This window comes from Ptychodera flava, chromosome 1, assembly GCF_041260155.1.
Source record: "Ptychodera flava strain L36383 chromosome 1, AS_Pfla_20210202, whole genome shotgun sequence".
NCBI lineage: Eukaryota > Metazoa > Hemichordata > Enteropneusta > Ptychoderidae > Ptychodera > Ptychodera flava.
Window position 1 is genome coordinate 48,817,523 of NC_091928.1, and position 19,599 is coordinate 48,837,121.

Genomic DNA, 19,599 nt, shown 5'->3' on the forward strand with positions numbered 1-19,599 from the left:
GAAAGTGACGCAGAGGAAAGCGTCGTTACAGCTTTCTAACTTGATAAATAGGTCTAAACTACCGATTGGTTCCATAGTCTGTGCACAATAAGGCCTTAAACTCTCCACTGCCAACTGCGTGTAATCCGCTCCCGTTCTTACAGACGCAATAACTAAGGTATGCCTGTGTTTTTTCTACTTTCTTTCTACCCTTCTTTACTTTCTTATCTCGAGCGCATATGTTCAGTATTGTTCCTCAAAATATAGGCTCGACATGTTTTTGACAAAGATACACCAGACTACAGAGGAGAATTCGTCTCTGTCCAGCCGACGTTGTATACCCGTTCACGCTTAGTGTGCATTAGTGGTTTGGAAAGGATAAGCTGTATGTACAAGTTACTGAACATTTTTACCTTTCTTCACTGTTACGATTCGTACCGTAACTTTCACTTATAGCATCATTTCAGAGTACTCGAGATAATCATGGTAAAAGTTCAGATTTTCTACGATCCAATTTTCTTCTCTAGTAAATTTCCGAACGTAAAGCTTGTTATCATAATATGGAACAGGGCGGAAATACTTAAAGAACACTATAGCTGAATGTTGCAATATTGCAAATTACTCATAAAAACAAGTGTGTACTGTAAAAAGAAAAGCAGATGAGATTTTATTTGTAGATTAAATCGGCATTACTTCACCATCCAATTATCCCAAATTAGTTCCAATCGTGTTAAAGACAACAATCAACTGTGATTTCGTTTTCGAAACATCTTTTGAGTTTGTATAGTTGTGTGGAAATACATATAGTTTAACGTTATAAATCAATCTGAAATTTTGTACCTTTAACACTATTGGAACTAATTTGGGAGAATTGGATAGTGAAGTAGGCCCTAATGTCGGTTTAATCTGCAAATCTGCTTTCGATTTAGGTTATACACTTGTTTTTATGAGTAATTTGTAATATTGCAATATTCAGCTATAGGGCACCTAACACTTCAGAGTAGTTTAAATAATATGAAGATCCAATTCTCCCAAATTAGATCCAATGGTGTTCTTTCAAAATTTCAGGTGTCAAAGACAAAAAAATAGACTGTCTACTTTTACATAGATGTTTCTGTTTGCCACTTGAGTGTGACTTCACACGGGCTGTCTTTATAGTAAATGATTTTGACATCTTTCTAATCTAAAAAACACGTGGAGACGACGGCTTTGATCCACTTCAAATATCTACAAACGCACGTTTGTACGTATGACTCCCGGTCGTGATTGAAGGCTTGAGCGCGGTACGTGCTTATCAGGTAAAAACACGCTGACAGTCGACTTCAAAACAGTCGACGAAGACACTGTCTGCAGAAACACGCTTGCGTGGCTTTTTTTTTGATAATACGAAAGGCAGCAATATCGATCATTGGGTTGACATTCTTGAAATTAGGCGGTTCGGTTTTTTGCACGCAATGGTATTGATTTGTGAGGACAAAGAAAGTGACGAGCAAAGTTGTAACCTTTTTCCAAATTTTCATATGAATGTATCCATAAGACCATGGTTGTTACTTGTATCAGTTTCAATGTCTATCATGTCTCTTGTTTAATTGCATATCAAGGAAACACGTTTTTCTCATAAATATCATCGATACTATAAACTTGACATTCACCTGACACCAAACTATCCTGCCAATCACAAAATACGTCAACGCAGTGTACCGATCGCGAGTGTAATGAAGATAGGCGTTTATTGAGACAATGTGCTCTTCTATTAAAGTTTTGCAGATACCGGAGTGTTGATGTGCGTGAAGCCATCTCACGAACATTCGTTTTTGACTTACAGTCGAATTTTTCGCCCACAAATACAGAAAAACAAACGACAAAAGAGAAAAGAAATATCGAAAGCCACATGCTTTGACGAACAAAATCTTTAATACCGTATACAAACAGAGGGTTTACATGATTGTGTTGAGAAGTAAGAGCGCTCTTCCGAGTCACACAATGCCAATAAAAATGTATTTCAACGTCTTATCTTCATCTTTTCTCCTCCCATGGTTACGTTTCTGCACTTCGAAATACTGTGACGTCATTGCGGACGAACTCCAGACCGTACAAAACTGGTTGCGTGGACATCTGTAATTAAATCTGTGACGTCGGGTATGAAAAGCAAATCCGGCGTGACACTAAGGAACATAAAGTATCGATTCAAAGAATTTCCTCCAGTGATGCAAAGTTATGCTTTTCAATTAATTTGCATCACAGACACAAGACACCGTTATTCAATTAAAATTCTGAAATATAAAATCCAGAGCGTCTATGGAAACAATTGTTGTAAGTCAACAAAGAACGCTAACTCAGCATGCTATAGCAAATTAAAATAGAAAATGCTAGCAACGCCTTTTGAAGGTTACTGGCGTATATGGGTTCTTTATTATTATTATGAATTTAATGAAGTTGTTTCTTACATTATTGTATGGCTTACAAAGAACGTAGATCTCTTATTTTTTTTCTGGTAATCACCTAGAATTTGATGAGAAACCCGAAGTGCGCGCTCTTCAAAAGAAATCATTAATTATATAGATCATGCAACGAATAAAAAAGTATCGTAATGCTAATCTATAATTATGTCCCAGTCTAGTGAAAGCAAAATATTGTGCGATCAGTATTTTCTAGGTTCATGAAAGACTTCTGATCCAGTCTATCCAGCTATCTACACGCTTAATGAGGTCTAAATACACACCGCCTAGCCCGGTGTCGAGTCTATAAAGGTATAATGCAGCGTGTTCTGTTGTGTTGAAGTTCATGTTTCCACCGCACCCTTTTCAAAAAATAATTTTGAAATTAACATACTTCCGAGACGATCTTTCATTGTGTGGCTTTCACGGAGTGAAATATCCAATAAACGTTTTATCCAGCACATTGTGATTCAAGTTACTGTCAGCGGGCTACGAATTATTAAGACTTCACAAAAATTAGTTTGTTCTTATCAACATTAGGTCATGCTTGATAAAACATTTCACAAGTTAAGCGTATATTTTATCGGTGCTATTGAAGCAAAGATATAGAGAAGCAAGAGGCAAATGACTTAACACGTGGTGTTTAAGATAGAAACTTGTTTTCGACCATCTATTTACTGGAAACTTAGGCAAGTGTCGCACGTATTGCCATGTGCAAAATATCAAGTTAAAGATCAAAGAAAGAGGGGGTAACCACAGAGAAAGCAAACGGCGTGTACAGTTTTATTAGTAAACACAAATTGAAAATGTTGTATAAGGTTAACCTTCTATTGATATCAAATGTATTATCTCATATATTAAGCAAACAATTACGTTAAAAGCATACATACATACATACATACATACATACATACATACATACATACATACATACATACATACATACATACATACATACATACATACATACATACATACATACATACATACATACATACATACATACATACATACATACATACATACATACATACATATGTAAATTCACCATTTAGAGAGAGTCATTGAGAAAAGTGATCATATTCTATACTTGACTGGGAACCAAGAACAGAGATATCTAACATTTTTTTCAGAATGTCAGAAATGCATGAAGTATGCTGGTTTGATTCTAATTCTTGTTAAATACAAAATATTTTTTGGGATAAGGCATTGTAGATAGAGGACAGTTTGAGAGTCATTGCCAGTTTGAGGGTCATTGCCCAAAACCTTTAAAAATACAATAAAATGTCGACCATGACGGGAAGACGTGTTTGTCGACGAAGCTCGTTGAAACAGAGCTTTACAATGCCGTGTACAGTTGAGCCATCAGCCCAATTTAAATTGGTATCATCAAATATGCCACTCACACCATTAGATTAATAGCGAATTCATCATCAATGTCTTATAGGTGACACGCGACATTGAATCACTCCTTTTATTTATGATTTCATGGAGCATTTTAAACCCTCTTGCGGGAATCTATAAATGGCTTTTAACTCATTCTAATGGAGTATTAAACGATCTGATTTATTTCAGTTGTTAAAACAAATCCAACATAAACGGAATCGCAGTTTGGAATTATTACCTGGCATAAATGTTTCTCAACCATCGAAAAAGATCGACCATAGCTACCTTATAACCATTGATAAAGATGGAAGTTTCATAATTACAACACTCCCTGCTATTAGGAGCAAGGTTTGTCATCCAACCGCTTGGAGAAAATTAAATTTCGGACTATTTGCCCAGGTCGCGCAAGTCGTCACAGTGAAAAATTAACAAAGGTTTTTGCATGATTTGACGAAAATTGTTTGGATCAACCAAAAAGTTTAACCTTGGGCAGTTTGTCTTGTATAATAGTTCCTTGGATTAACGATGACCGCGAACCCCATTTAATGGGCCAGCAACTGTAACTTTGGCTATTTCTTCCCTTTTTGGTTTATATCAAGTCAACAATAGTTAACTATTCCCTAAAGCATTTTCAGATCAGCCAAACCTGTACACATTTAGAGTACATTACCGTTGTTGAAAGGTCGATTCCTAATCCCGACTGGAATTCAAATATAAACAACGACAATGCACTACACACCAATATGTTGCATTAATGGGTGCTTCAACATTCTTTTCGCAGTAGTTCAAGAACTTGCTGTCGACATACAAAATACAAATTAAACTGTGAGAAATGGTCAACAGTTACAACATCCGGCCTTTTAAACAGGCTCCAACTCACGATTACAAAATTGACATACTGCTACTTATGGGCTGATGTCAGCGGGCTAGTATTACACACAGAGAGATCGCGGGGGTCTTGCCTCATCTTGCTGCGCAAAATTTCCTTATGTATGTAGTTACTGCACTCATTTAAATTCTAACATTCACAGTGTGTATTGGACATATTTGAAACGTCCCAACTGTCAAGTAGTTTAGGAATTTAATGCTGTCTTGGGGCGGACTCGATTTCAAACTTTTTAAATATACGATCTGGACCAGTAGTGTCCCGTGCACAAAATTTATTCCACCAAATCCATTTTATGAGTCGCAATTATTTGGTATCTTACTATAAAGGAGATAATCGGAAAACAAGCTTAATTTACTGTAGCAAATAATGAACATTTTGAACCTTTCGTGTAAAGTGTCACATTTAATAGAGGAGACCAATCCGGTATATCGCTTGTAGTTTGTTATTTTAGGTCACTTACTGTGAAAGATTGGCGTTAGGCAATGTTTTTGAGGTAGAATTCAGAATGCGCCCCAAGGACAGACATTTGGACTCAAATTTGTACAGTTCTTTTCTGATCGGGGCTCATTTTAAAGCTACTCGGGTAAAAAAGCAATTGCCGTTTTTAGCAAATCGAAAATCGATTGTTTGTTTTACCCTTAGAGTTAACACAGGGATAGCGACTATTTTGAATTTCAAATATCGGTAAATGTCAGGTAATCTGTTCTTTTAGTAGCAAACTTTGCACGAGACCCCTAATTTCCATTCTTGATTTCATAGGGAGTAGGATTGAAAGTTTCAGTGGGGAAAGTTTTAGCAAGAGTTCAAGTCTTTCGAATTCACTTTCGAGGTGCGTACTGTCTTAACATCGATCGACCCTACTCGAAATATTGACATAAATTTCCATCGACCCACGATAATGTCCAGAGAAACGTCAGAAAACGGGCATTTCTGTTGATAATGAATCAGCCAACCATAGCCTTACCCCGTCATCATTTCTGCTCATTACAGCATGAAAACCTTGACCCCTACTACTGGCATGTTTTACTCATTTCGGGAACAGTTTTCATATTTCTAATTCACCCTTTTCCTAGGCAATCATAACAATTTCATAATATTTATCACGTTTCAACAAGTGGTGTACAGCATAAGCGCATGCGTTGATGTCAAGGAAACCTACCCAATATACTCATCATTCTTGGAATGCTAGATCAAACATCTTCACTGAAAAAATCTTCATCTCGTTTCCAAGTTGACTTGGCACTGTCGAAAATGGAATTATAATCAGCGTTCTTTCCAAAACACCCCAAGCTATCAGTGAGGGATATAATCCAATTATTACCACGTGGATAACTGTCCAGCGCCAGCGGTTCCCTGACTCCGAATAAAAAAATATAAATCTATATTCCGGCACCTAAAAAGGCTTCTGTTAATTACTGAAGCGGGATCGCACTCTTATCCACTTTCGGAATATAATTGAGATGTGTGGCAATTGTGTTATGGCCCACTTTAAAGGCTTTATTAATTTTATGTCGGGCTCGTCCCTGCGGCGGAGACGGCACCGCTAGCTACGGTCATGCAGCTTATAAGCAGAGGCAGACGACGGAGGGAAGGTGTAACTCGCGTTAGATTGAGTCGCGCTTGGGAAATTGGCATGGCCCACGTGCTTAAATTAGCGGGGAATGAGCGCCAATCGATGAAGTGTCGAGATAAAAGTTGACGTTTCCTGTATATCACATCGCAGAGATAGCAACGCTCGTCTCAGGAATTGTCGAAAATTCCCCTCGATTTATTACCTTACGAATCCAATTTATGCCGAGTTTTCAACCTTCATAAAGTACTATGAACACCGATCAATTGCGTTATCCATCAAATGGCTTACGTTCAACTCTGCACCACCCACACATTTCGACTTCAGAATAACATCATCAAAGTTAAACTAAATATCCAGTCATCAAGTCTATTCAACACTGACAAAAATTACCCTATAACTTTCTGAACAATGATGCGTGTACGGTAGTACCAGCCTCGAAAGTGAAAAACTTAACCTTCTGCTCAAGGTGTCCTCAATGAAACTTTCAACCATTCTCTTATCAAAATCAAAAATAAAAATCAGGGGTCACACCGTGCAACATTTGATACCTAGAGAAACAAATTACATAACATTTTAAGATATTTGAAATTCAATTTGGCCGCCAAGGTCAGCTCTACGGGGAAAATTGAAATTTTCGATTTTCGAGAAACTATGACGATGAAAAATTTCCTTACTCCAAGAGCTAAAATGAGCCCCCACAAGAGCTCGGACCGGAAAAATATGTAGAAAATTTAAGAGCATGAACATCTGTTCCCGAGGAGCATTGTACTATAAAGCGAAATTAAACTGAATAAAGACTACTGATATTGCGCCAATATTTCTCATGTTCTTTTTAAAGACAATACAGTTTCCACAGGAAAAATGAGAAAAACATTAAGTTTACCTGGCTTCCGTACAAAAGTGACGTATGTTCGTTACACACCAGTTTAAAGCAAAGCGTATGTTATCGCGAACCCAGGACAAGCTGGTAAACATTCAAGAGGCTTATTTAGCTTCCGTTGCTTTGTTGTGCGTCGGAACTTGAACTGTGTTCATCTGACAACCTCCCATTACCAGATCAGACCAAAAACGCCTGAGACACTGATCAAAGATATCGTTCCTATGTCTTATGCGAGTAAACCAACACATTTTGTTCATATTTTTTATTCATATAGCATAACAATATAGTCAGTAATGTTATACCTGAAACTTTTCGATTTGTACCATGTCAAAAGAGAATTTATTGTATCCAACCTTCAAAAGAAACTGTACCATTCTGAAGCCATGGTTACTTGCGATATTCACAGATAAAGACTAGCGTAAAGTAGTGACTCAATGTAACCAGTGAATGTTATGATTCATTCGCACGATAGCTTCCCATTTCAAATTAATCGTGCTGTTTCGCTTCTTTGATGATGTAACACACTATGGAATCACGTTAAAGCCTGCTGGAACACGTCGGAGTACTGTAATTCTGAGGTTTAATACGAACGCTGAGGGTATGAGGGAATCTAAAATCGAAAGTGAATCAGCTAGGAGGAATGAGTAAGCAGTCTCTCGATATATTTGGCGGCACAATTGATTTCAAAGTCATTGTAATGGAATAATTGTTTTAATAACTCTACAGCGGCCCTCGAGGAAACTCGCCTTTCATCATCCTTCCTCGGAGCTTTGCAAATTACTCGTTTGCATCCATGCGTGCGTTTCTCATATCATAACCAGTTTTCGTAGTCTGCGAGATCCAAATGTTTGCTTCGTTTCTCTAGATGGAAAGGGAGAGACAGACAGGGAGACAGAGACAGAGAGATACACATAGAGAGAGATACAGAGAAGTAGACAAATAGATCGACAGAGATTGTGAGATAGAAACAAGTGAGAATCCCGCTAATATTTTCCGCCGTTTGGATTCTGCGCAATGCGGTTTGTATGATAAGCTATTTACGAGTAATTCCATAGGTTTAACGTTATTTTGGTAATGCATTCTTTATTTTTCATCTACACTGAAATAAGTTAGGTAATGATATCCCTGCTGCTAATCGCTGAAAGTTTGACAACGGTTTGAAAGAAGGCCTCGGAACGTGCATGAGACATGCTGTTGATGCGATGCGAAACATACGATCTAATCGACTCTCAGGCTCAGTGTAAACGCCTTCAGGCGATATAGCAACTTCGAGTTTTGATGATCCAGTCAAGGTACGTTCGAATATACAGCACACGGGCACACACCGTAGTAATTCTTACTCATGTCAGTTGAGACGAGATAGAAACGCACTAGCATATCTTGTGCTTAACCCTTGCCTGGAACAAATAGACAGGCTGGAAATGCTACCACAAGTGCGAGTATTTGGCAGGGAAATAATCGTTGGGGCATAGCGACGTTACAGTGTGTAGAGTGGTCCCTACAACAGGTTGTTCCTAGCATTTGCAGTATTATTGGAACCCTTTAAGGTTGTGTGCGCCCGGAAATTGAAAGACCTGAACCTTTGCTCAAACTTTCGTTAGGAAACTTTGTAATTGAAACACTGTTACTCAAACTAGAGAATAAGAAACAAGAATCACCATGCAAATTTGGTATTGGAAAAACAAATTGCCTTAAATTTAACGATATTTGAAATTCGAATTGGCAGCCATCAATTTATTACATTATGAGAACATGAAAATTTTAAACTCTCACAAAAGTAAAACTTTGAAAATTTAATTCACTCCAAGAGCTTCAAAATGAACTCACACAAACGGTAGATCAGAAAAGTGTTGTAAAAATTAGTCAAACTCTTCCCTATTCTACCTTATGTCATACCCACCTAGCTCAATAAACCTGCAGACTTCCTTATGTTATATCATTTTAATCCCATTCACAATTTCAAATGGGTAGTATTGCGTAGTTGCAGATAATATTCTTAGAATGTGTATAATGAGTTAGTAGACCATAGTTGCGTTTAATTCTGTTTAATTCTGGATTACTCTTAGTCAGGAAACAGTTTCTTCAAATTAACGATGAAATGAAAACAATAGTTGCAATATATTGAAAAGACGGATGAATGCCAAATTAAACCTTTTTAATGCATTTCTTCCTGGTTCATACTTTGTTCGAACAGCCTATGGCCTATTGGTATTATGTAAATTTGCAAATTGCCAGAATTACGCCATTACCTATTCTGATAATATGTGCATCTCCAATTTACTCTTTCTTCAATAATGGTCGATCGACCACTGTTGCCGCAATGTCAAGGGTTAAGGTAGTTTGCCAACAATGCAGAGAAAAGATCACGCAAGAGATAACGTTTTTTTTTCTGGAAGGTGCTTGCCTTAGAGTGAGCGTAAAAATCACACAATTGTTTGCAGAATAGGAAAACTGGTTAAGCGTGAGAAATGTATACATAGCTATAAACCACTGCGGCAAAAACTGAAACAGCGTCACTAATCTGAGTTATGTGACATCGTCTTTGAAATCCGTATATTATATTACATTACTTTACTTTACATTATATTATATTACATTATAATGTAATATATTATTTATAGTATAGTATATTGTATTATATATATTTATATTATAATTGTATTATATATATATAATTATATATAATTATATTATACATAATTATATAATTATATATACTTATATATAATCATATTATTTCTCGAAGAAACCCTTAAAAATGAAATCGGCTTAATGTTGAATTCAGGAAAATGAAATATGGGAATCTTTGATTTTTTTGGATTGGCTGACCGATATATAAAAGGTATTTCATATTTGAAATTGAGTGCCAGTCAGGACATATTTTGTATAATGTATAATTTTTGTTTATCATGCTAATGCTCTATGTTTTAGCAGATCTCAGGGAGTAGACTAAAACGATTTACATGTTTTCCAAAACAAACTGAAATAGTAAAGTTACTCGTGTTGCCCCTTTAATTGTAAGGTAAATGAAACTATCCGACTACACTGTGGCGAAAACTCGTTCAGTTTTAGTGTCAGTCCATAAACACGCAGCGATGACCTTGAGCTAAATCTACTATATGGATTATAAGAATGGGTCATGGCTAAGTTAATTCAGATCAAAGCTTCCAGAAACAATTTCAAAGAAATGCGTCATCACAGAAGTGCTGTTAAACTTGTCTGGCTTCGCCTGACCATTATGTGACGTATGGACAGCGACAACATCAGAATTGTATATAAGCATATCACAGTTGAAAGTACGTTGCATTTATAATATGTACGTGTACTTTTGTAAATCAAATTCAAGTGTTCAAACCAACATCGTCAGCAGCGATACACCGGAAGAGTGTTACATGTTTAGGGGCAATGAACTCGACTAGTCCTTTTAAACTATTTTCATGGTCCCCACCAGATTATACAATACTGCAATATTCTTTCTTTTCATTGACTTTCTACAACTTCAGTAAGACATAGATTCTTTTTCATTTTCATTATTGTACATACAGTGATGCATCTGGTGAAATAAAGCATTCATTCATTCAATTCGAACTCTAAAGAGGAGGACACATGTATATTGTGTCTAAAATATCAATAACATCGTAAAAAACTCGTACGGGTATGATTAGGTTAACGACGTGGCAATTTTGTATCCTTTTGAATTGTGTACGAGTAAACACCTATCGCTCTCCCTCTTATAAAACATATCTGAAAATCGTTTTACTGAACCTTTATCCCTGAGGTAATCGGTACAATATTCCAAATCCCATTTTTATAGTTTTCCTGTACATCCATATTTGTATGCGACTTTTCATAGCAACTGTTGCATACCGCATAAGATATTGATCACAGGGCTAAACAGTCTAAGGAATGGCAGTCTTATGCATGTGAATGCCTGGAGATTTCGAAGAAATTTGATCGAATTGTCACGTAGAGGGTGACCTTTCCCTAAACGCCGTTGTAGAAAACCGTTTTTTTATCTCTCACTCTGTCTGATGATACCGCTAGAGACGTCACTTATTATGCCTGAGGTTTGTTATTCTCATGTGCACGAAATCAAGTCACTGTCTGTTTAATTGATGCGACAAACCACCCTTCCTTCTACTTATCTCGAGCTCCTCAGAGACAATGACGGTGATGATACAAGTACTTGTAAATGAGATGGATAAACACTTACCATTTAATCCCTACTCAGCGAATCACGTCGCGCACTAACATTGGTTATCTAGAGATAGGTAGAATACTGAAAAATGAAAATTTCAACATTTATTAACGGCTGTTTTATTCTATTCTGCTTCTTGTGTTTGAGACCATATCTGATATTCTGTGCCCGAGTTCAGAGGCTGCCATAAAGCCATTATTGTGATAACCGGGAGGGCACATTGTATACATTTTGTATATATATATATATATATATATATATATATATATATATATATATATATATATATATATATATATATATATATATATATATATATATATATATGTATATATATATATATCTTCACGCTCAGTTATATGGTTGGGACGTACCAGTATGCCTTGTTTTAGGTAGCACTGAAATTAGATAATAGTATTTGTTTCACTGACGACATTTTGAAAGCAACTCAGAGCGTTTGATTTATTAGCATTGGTGTGTAGCTTCTGTGACAGACAAATATTACATCGTTTACATAAATATATAAACAAAAATCACTGAAAGTACAAAGTAATGATATCTGCTACTTATACTTTTAATGTATGCATTTACAAGTACTTGTATCAGATCAAGCTTCTCCTGATATCTTTCACTTATTTATTTTTCGGATATGCCATTATGCTGCGGCTTTTTTATTTGTTTTTCTTTATTCATTACCTTTTTGCCACACTTGACTACCATATGCTATAAAATTGCAGTTATCAGCAAAAGGAAAGCGTACATGCCTCGGAGTCCCTCGGAGACCCTGCAAGTGTAATGAAAGGTGTGATTGGGTTTCACGGTCTATAAACTAATTTCACGATTCAGTGTATTTTGCGCAATGGAGATACCACTGTCTTACCAACCTGACAGATATCTATTTAACGATCATGTCTCTTTACGTTCTAGGTAGCGAGGCAATTACAACTCTAAAACATGCAATGTAGTAGATTAGTTTTGCCTCAACTCCAGAATGACTTTTGTTGTCAAATTTCAGATTCACAAGATTAACACCTCAAGTAAGAAAAGTTGGATTCTTTCTCTAGTTTACGATATCTTGCCAAACGATTGTTTCTTTGTATTTATTGTTTTGTATTTATTGTTTTTACTGTACCAATGATTTCTCTTCAAATTGACGGTTTTTTCTTTTCTTGAAGATTGTACAATGGTAACAAAAAGCACCGTGCTCTCATTTGCAATTATTGCTGTCACAATGACCTTTCTGTTGCTGGGACAAGCTGACGCCAAAAGACAAAGAGTAAGGAATGGTCACCTGCCCATATGTCGTAAGTAATCGTTCCAACTTTGTATGATTCCTGTCTCCAACGAACGCACACTCATATGGAATTTTGTTGCACAAATATTTCGCTTGTATGAGGTGATTCTAGTGTCAGACAATATAATTATTCTTACTGAACGAAAAACTCAAAGTTAAACTTTAGTACAGCAGTTTTGCAAACAGGCTATAACTTTATGATACCCTACTCCGACTAAGACATAGATTTCTTTAATCATAATCTAGGTTAATGATGGGTTTAGAGGAATATTATCTGTAAAATGTGAAGTTGGTTCAAAAAGAGCAGTCCTATTGACCCCATTCTAGAAAAAAATGTCATGCTTTTCAGTATTTGGTCACGAAATAGTCATTTTAGTCAATGTGTAAAAATTCAATTTCTTCAAATTTGAGGTTCATATAGTGTACAATCATGTTAACAGCGTGGTATATATCATGCAGTATAATAAGATGTCTTGATTACACAACGACGAAATCGCATAAATTATGGCATTTTTGACAAATTTGGGCAGAAAACGTGATTATACATGGCCAAATAATGATTACATTTAGCCAAAATTGGGCAAATTAAATTGATTTAATTACTTAACCTCAGAAGTGAACAATAATGAACATACAAAGAAACAGAATCATGTAATATCGAACCTATTCATTTCGTTTTGGATGGATATAACATATAATGTACAATAATATTATAATACATTTCAGTAATAAAGCACACCCAGTGACAGTATACCACTCGATTATGACTCGATATAACTCTCGCTATCGCTCGTGCATATATGTCGTGGTCAAAATCTCGTAGTATACCGTCGATGGGCGTGCTTTATTGCTATTATATCATAACAGTATATTAAAATTCTAGAATGGAGTGTCGATAACAGGATTTTTCTCTTGCCGGGAGTTCACGCATATGCCAACCATGGTATGTCGCGAATATATACCACGGTTTTTTCACGTTTCGACAAATCAAATCGATGCATTTGCGCCATCAATATACTGGTATGATATAATATATTATATTATATAATATCAATGCACTTGCAAAGGAACCGAATCGCATTATATCGGACCTATTCAATACCTTTATATGAGTAACTATTGTTATGTTTGTGGACCACTGTCTTTGATGTCAATCATATGACAGTTTGAATGACGTAAAAGGTATATACTGATTTACCAACTAAAGCTCTAAAAACATTACATTGTTCAATGTCATCCTCTTCATTTGGAAAAGAGTGACAGTAAAAGGATTTTCTGCCTCCAACTTCCATAATATGTGCCGTTTCCAGTAAACTATTTCCAATTTAAAATGAGACACGTCACAAAAAAAGTAATTTTAATAACTAAGACTGGCATTTAACAATCCCTTACGTCACTATCACCGTCATCTTCACTCTCTGCATCAGTAATACTAGCATTGTCATAACAACCATTATTGTCAATTTTTACTTCATTTGCGACATGTAATGGTTAAATATATCTGAGAAGGGATAAAAAGCAGCTGATTGTCTGTAAATCATATTGGTTGAAAACGAGACGTCTTACCAGCCATGGTATGTGGGTTCAATGTACTCTGGGCACCACAACACCTTTTCATGCTGGAAGATTACAAGTACGAATTACAATTACTATCTCCAGTGACAGTTGATGATCTTATATCCATGACAATACTTTCAACCTGGTCTCGTTCATGACTGTTAAGGCGCCTTGACCAAAGAGTGAATAGTGCGCCCTCACTTGCTAATTTTTCTAATTCATAAGAGTCAAATTCAGAAACATTGCTCTTGGCAGAACCTACAGTTTTTTCTCCTGTGTCAGTTTGTAAGTTTGGAACATAGCGACAAATTAAACCGACAGCGAGCGATCGAACGGCCTCGGGCCACAGTAACGATGGTTATTGGTTGCAATCCTCGGTAGATATTACTTGATATTAGATAGTAAGAAAGTGAGAAGCCGAACAACCTACCTAAGAGTTGTTGAATCAAGTTTTGTTCCTGCATGTGACGTAATTCGTCATTGGTACATGTAAAGATCATGACACAGATAGTGATTTGATCATCATTAAATTACAACATTTGAAATCGCACATATACAGGATGTTTGGACAAGTTGTACACTAGGGCGTAATTGTGGGATTAGCCCTGATGTTTTGTCGTCATTGTCGCATTTGTTGTTGTTATTGTTGTCGTTGTTTTGAGATACAAATGCATCAGGAGACTCAACTTTGAGGCTTTAACATCGACTACACAAATTACAAAAAAAGATACGGGCAGACGTCAACCTATGTTTTGACGAAGTTAGGAACTACAGTTCACCTAATATAATTTTGTTTGGCATATTATAACCGCAGCGCCAGGAGCAACACCAAATGAACTCCACTGCAGTCCACCTGGAGCACAGAGAGGAGATCAGTTCGCCGTACCACAGATGATTATCGGCAAACGACTGTGGCAAGCAGTAAGTTTCCATATATCTCTTCGAATACCACATTTAAGGTATACTGCCATGCACCTGTTCCAATTTTGCCACAGTTACCATGGAAATCTAATCAATCACAGATTTTAAGCGGGTGGCCGCTTTTAAAAACAGCGCCCTCACATGGACATTTTTAATACCAAGGAACACCCCTTTGACCATATATTGGCATATTTAGATTACAGGTGACTGTATACCTCTAACCTTTTAATTTAAAATCTGAGCCGGAGTCATGCTAGTTTTATCAATTTTCTGTTCTGTTCTGCTAGCTATATGCAATATCCAAGGAGGGCTAGTGTTAAAACGAGCTTATTTTTAAAAGCACAGTAGCTTCGTCTTTTGAATGACGTGTATTGAATGCATATTTGCAGTAAGCAAAATGCAAATGAAATATGCAATTGAAAGATACAGCTAGCAGTGCTTAACATCAGAGTGTAACCATTGACATTTGAGGGGGAAGGCCCCTCTCTACTATACTGTCTATTACTAGTCCGGTAGCGACTTAAAAGGGTTACATTGGCTAGATCCAGTATAAGATCTGATACTACTATTAGTTGTAGAACTGTTTATACCGTAATATTTTCTTAAAAGTTCATATAGTATGGAAATCGATATTTGATTTAGATTTTTGAAAGCTTAGTTCTTCAATTTTTGTGAGTTCAGAAATCAATCATAAAGTTAAAGGTTTTCGGCTTTTAGACTAACGAAATGACCAAACCGTTTGGCGATGACAAAACAAAGGATATGGGTAAGTTAAATGAAAACATTAGAATGACAAGGATTCGACAAGATGCAAGCAAGTCCGAAGAGTCCCGAAATAACACATTTATTGAGGAAAGCTATGACAGTATGTTTGTAACATATTTTAAGATAACGGACGATTCCTGCATGTGACTTTTGATAATATGTTGAGTATTTATGTTCAAGAAAAAAAGTGTATTTCCTTGACCTTCTGTCTCCAACACTATGCAAAATATGTAACGTTTCCGATGACAGTTAATATCGATTAGTATTAAATTCGGCTGTCAACGTGCCATTGACCATAGCACAGGTAAAGGCTTTGTTGCAATTGCACACCAGTCTGGGAAATTGGACATTTTTTCAGATTGGAGAACAAAAATCTTTACTGATCAAACAAACGAAAACGTTTCAATGGAAAATACATGAAGAGTTAAAGCCAACGGAGATTTAAATATCATTTTTCACGTTAAGTCATTGAAGTAATCATCCGCCAATTAGCGGCACAAAGAACATTGGACTCGGGGTATCAGCTGCTCATGTTATACTCACTTTAGCTATTCCACACACAGGGGGACTGTGTAATTTGTATGGACACGCACAGGGCCCGGGGACTGTGCGATGTGTAAGGACACATTACGTCAGAGTCAGCAGAGGCAATGATACAGATATCGAGATGAGTTGAAAACAAATAGGCATAGCAACATAAAGTTGCCTCTCTCTTTAGGAATTTTTTGAGTTCTTAACACATCACCTTTTCTTCAGTGTTTGTGAAAACTTCAAGTTTTGCAATGTTTCCGCGATCGACAGTCATTTACGTCGATATGGCGCCCTCTGTCAGAAGGTGTAATTGCACTGTTTGTTTGGACACCGTAGAGGGCAGCACGTACTTCCAGGAGGAACAAGTGTAGTCTAGTGCAAAGGCAAAATAACGAAGTGCTTTGAAATTGCCGTTAAAAAGCGTCCATGTCATTACATTATTTGTTCTCCGAGTTAGATATTATTAATGAATTGTAATAATCTTTCTTACCATCTTAGCATTCTATAGCCATTCCCGTTCTGATAGAATTGTCAACAAGGAATGCATTCTATTTTCTCTTTGTCCGTCTATCTCTCTGTCGTCTCTCTCTGTGTCTCTCTCTGTGTCTGTGTTTCTGTCTCTGTCTGTCTCTTTCTTTCTCTGTCTCTATTTATCCGCCTCTCTGTCTGTCAGTCTCTCTCTCTCTCTCTCTCTCTCTCTCTCTCTCTCTCTCTCTCTCTCTCTCTCTCTCTCTCTCTCTCTCTCTCTCTCTCTCTCTCTCTCTCTCTCTCTCTCTCTCTCTCTCTGTCAATATCTCAACTACTCTTAGTGAATGGCCATGGACTGGGTATGATAGCAAAATTATATCATTATTCCAGTGACGCTAGGACATCGTATTTGTTGCTACTTACAGCAGTTCATGTAGTAGTTGCGTTTGTTATTTTTCATTGTTGTACCCTTTAAAATGTCAACGAATGATTTGAAAACTTGATAATGTTTGTTACTTTCAAATTGTTTTCTGTAGATCCAACCGAGTGAAAGTAGCGAAGACAATGAAAACGAACTGAAAGGCCTGATTGACATCGACAGACTATCTATGAAGCAAATCAAGGAATTGCTAGCTTACTTTTTGAAAACAGTTGGTAAGTTTAGCAGCTACTGTTCCAGATCTGCCTCTGTTGATTCAGTTAATGACTTGAATAATGGCAGTGAGTAGACTTAGAGAGAGACAGTAGCTGTAACTTTTTCGCCTCGTTTTAATGTAAACTGTCATGTCAGTATTTAACCTCATTGTCTTTGAACATCTTTGAATTCTTTGTTCCGTTCGTCGCGACACTTTCGATTTTGCATGCATCAATTTATTAATAAAACGGCCAAAAACGAAGTAGAACATATTGAAACTTTGTTTCTAATGCTAGGTTTCTTGCAAAAGTGATGCAGCTTTTATGTTTATATTTGTATTTACTCGAATATGTATAGGTAATGTTTTATGTATTGTTTTATGTTATTTTATGTGTTATATTTTCATATTATTTCATCGCTAAAGAATTTTAAAAATGACGTTTACTCGCAGCAGAAACAAATTCTAGCCAACAGTTAAATGGCGACGATTTGGTGAACGTTTAGAACCGTACAGTATGTATATATGATAAAATAGACATTGACATATGGTGCGAAGTGTAACGCCGATTTGATATATTCCCCCATATTTTATTTTTTAGCCGTCTTGAAAATATTGATAGCGCGACTACTTTAGATCGACTCTGAATTAAAAGAAATTACTCTGACTCTACTTTTAAGTACAAATAACTCTTCTCAAAAATGTTGGCGTCACTGATATAAACTAATTCACGTTATTTCACTCTACTCATTTCAGAATACGAAGCTCTCTACCAGGATGCTTTCCTGTCGTCTGACGACCAATGAAAAATCACTCAAAAAGTTTTGAATTTAAGCATACTGTTTCACTACTTTTGATTTCTATGATATTGTCAGTACCATGAATATTTTCAACGACGAATTATTTTCGAAAATTAAAATAAAAAAGGTATTTTTCTCGAACATGACCAAAGCACATTTGCCGCCGTTTTATTTCTGTGGGTGGATTGATGACGTCAACAGGCAGTTTGTCGTCGTCTACAGCGTCAGAATATGCAACAGACCGGAAGTTATGAGCATGCGCACTTGATTATAGTTTTATTAAACTATCGATGTCACTGAGTAACAAAATATTAGTGGTTTCACCGTGTAACTCAGTGAATGAACAGATAAATACCTTAAAATAGCTATCAAGATCAATTTTATTCAATAAAAGTTGAAATTAGGAAATAAATTAATACGTTGTACATCAGGAGAAATTGCTAAATTTTGATATTTCAAGAAACACGATGAAATTTGTATCTCATTTCAACTTGTTTGAAATTTACATTTATACGTATAGGAAGCAGATTTGTATGAAATTTTATATGTTCATTTCCTTCTATGATCTCATTTCCAGACTTCTAAGTTCTATGTTTTGTTGAGTAAAATTGCACCGTGATAGGACGGGTTTCTGAAGACTGTGCGTTTGCATGCATACGTGCTCGTGTTCAAACATGCCAGATGGCTGTCAGAGGAGTGAGGGCGCCAGTGCGGTGAGCTCGCGTCGTGACCGACAAAACCCAAACATTTACAGTGCAAACTGTGTGTCGTGAGCGGCGCACTTGTCAATGACATTTCGAAATGTCTCCAGTGCCGAGTCCGGGAACACCTGCAGTGGATAATAAACACGTGTAAAACAAAGAAAGAACATTCTCTCGGGGGATAATAGGGTGTTCAGATGAATGATGGGAAAATGTTTGCAAAATCGTATGATAAAACTAATAAAAAAAGTACAACCTTTCGTCGTGTAAAGGAAAAATGAAGATGACTGCTTATAGGCGACTATATCTTCTAGATTACCGGTAACCATGACATTAAAGCAATGATTTATGGTTGTGTTGGTTCACTGCATGACATCTTCCTGCTGGGAAAGGCAAACGTTGATCTTGTTAATGTAAATCGCATGCGACACTTTCGATATAAAACAATTCATGTGTTTTTCCACATTTTGAAGCCCAGGTTCAAAATAAACCCTTTCAATTTATGAAATAATCGTCATTGAAAATTATGATATTGACGATTTGTCTTTGTATGAGAATATTTTTCGCCAGTAATCGAACGTTAAGCC

General features: G+C 36.5%; 1 protein-coding gene across 1 annotated transcript; it reads left to right on the plus strand.

Moving 5' to 3' along the window:
* Nucleotides 1-18,465, plus strand: LOC139142002 (uncharacterized). Its single transcript, XM_070711823.1, has 5 exons — nucleotides 1-157; nucleotides 12,519-12,647; nucleotides 15,009-15,115; nucleotides 17,416-17,533; nucleotides 18,268-18,465. The coding sequence occupies exons 2-5, from the start codon at nucleotides 12,527-12,529 to the stop codon at nucleotides 18,315-18,317; spliced, it is 396 nt and encodes a 131-aa protein (XP_070567924.1). The 5' UTR covers nucleotides 1-157; nucleotides 12,519-12,526; the 3' UTR covers nucleotides 18,318-18,465.
* Nucleotides 18,466-19,599: the final 1,134 nt, after the last annotated feature.

Bases quoted from the DNA above. Each gene is read 5' to 3' on its own strand.
- LOC139142002 (XM_070711823.1), top strand. From the start codon at position 12,527: ATGGTAACAAAAAGCACCGTGCTCTCATTTGCAATTATTGCTGTCACA. The intron at 12,648-15,008 runs GTAAGTAATCGT...TTATAACCGCAG, and splicing joins TGGTCACCTGCCCATATGTC to CGCCAGGAGCAACACCAAAT. The intron at 15,116-17,415 runs GTAAGTTTCCAT...TGTTTTCTGTAG, and splicing joins GCAAACGACTGTGGCAAGCA to ATCCAACCGAGTGAAAGTAG.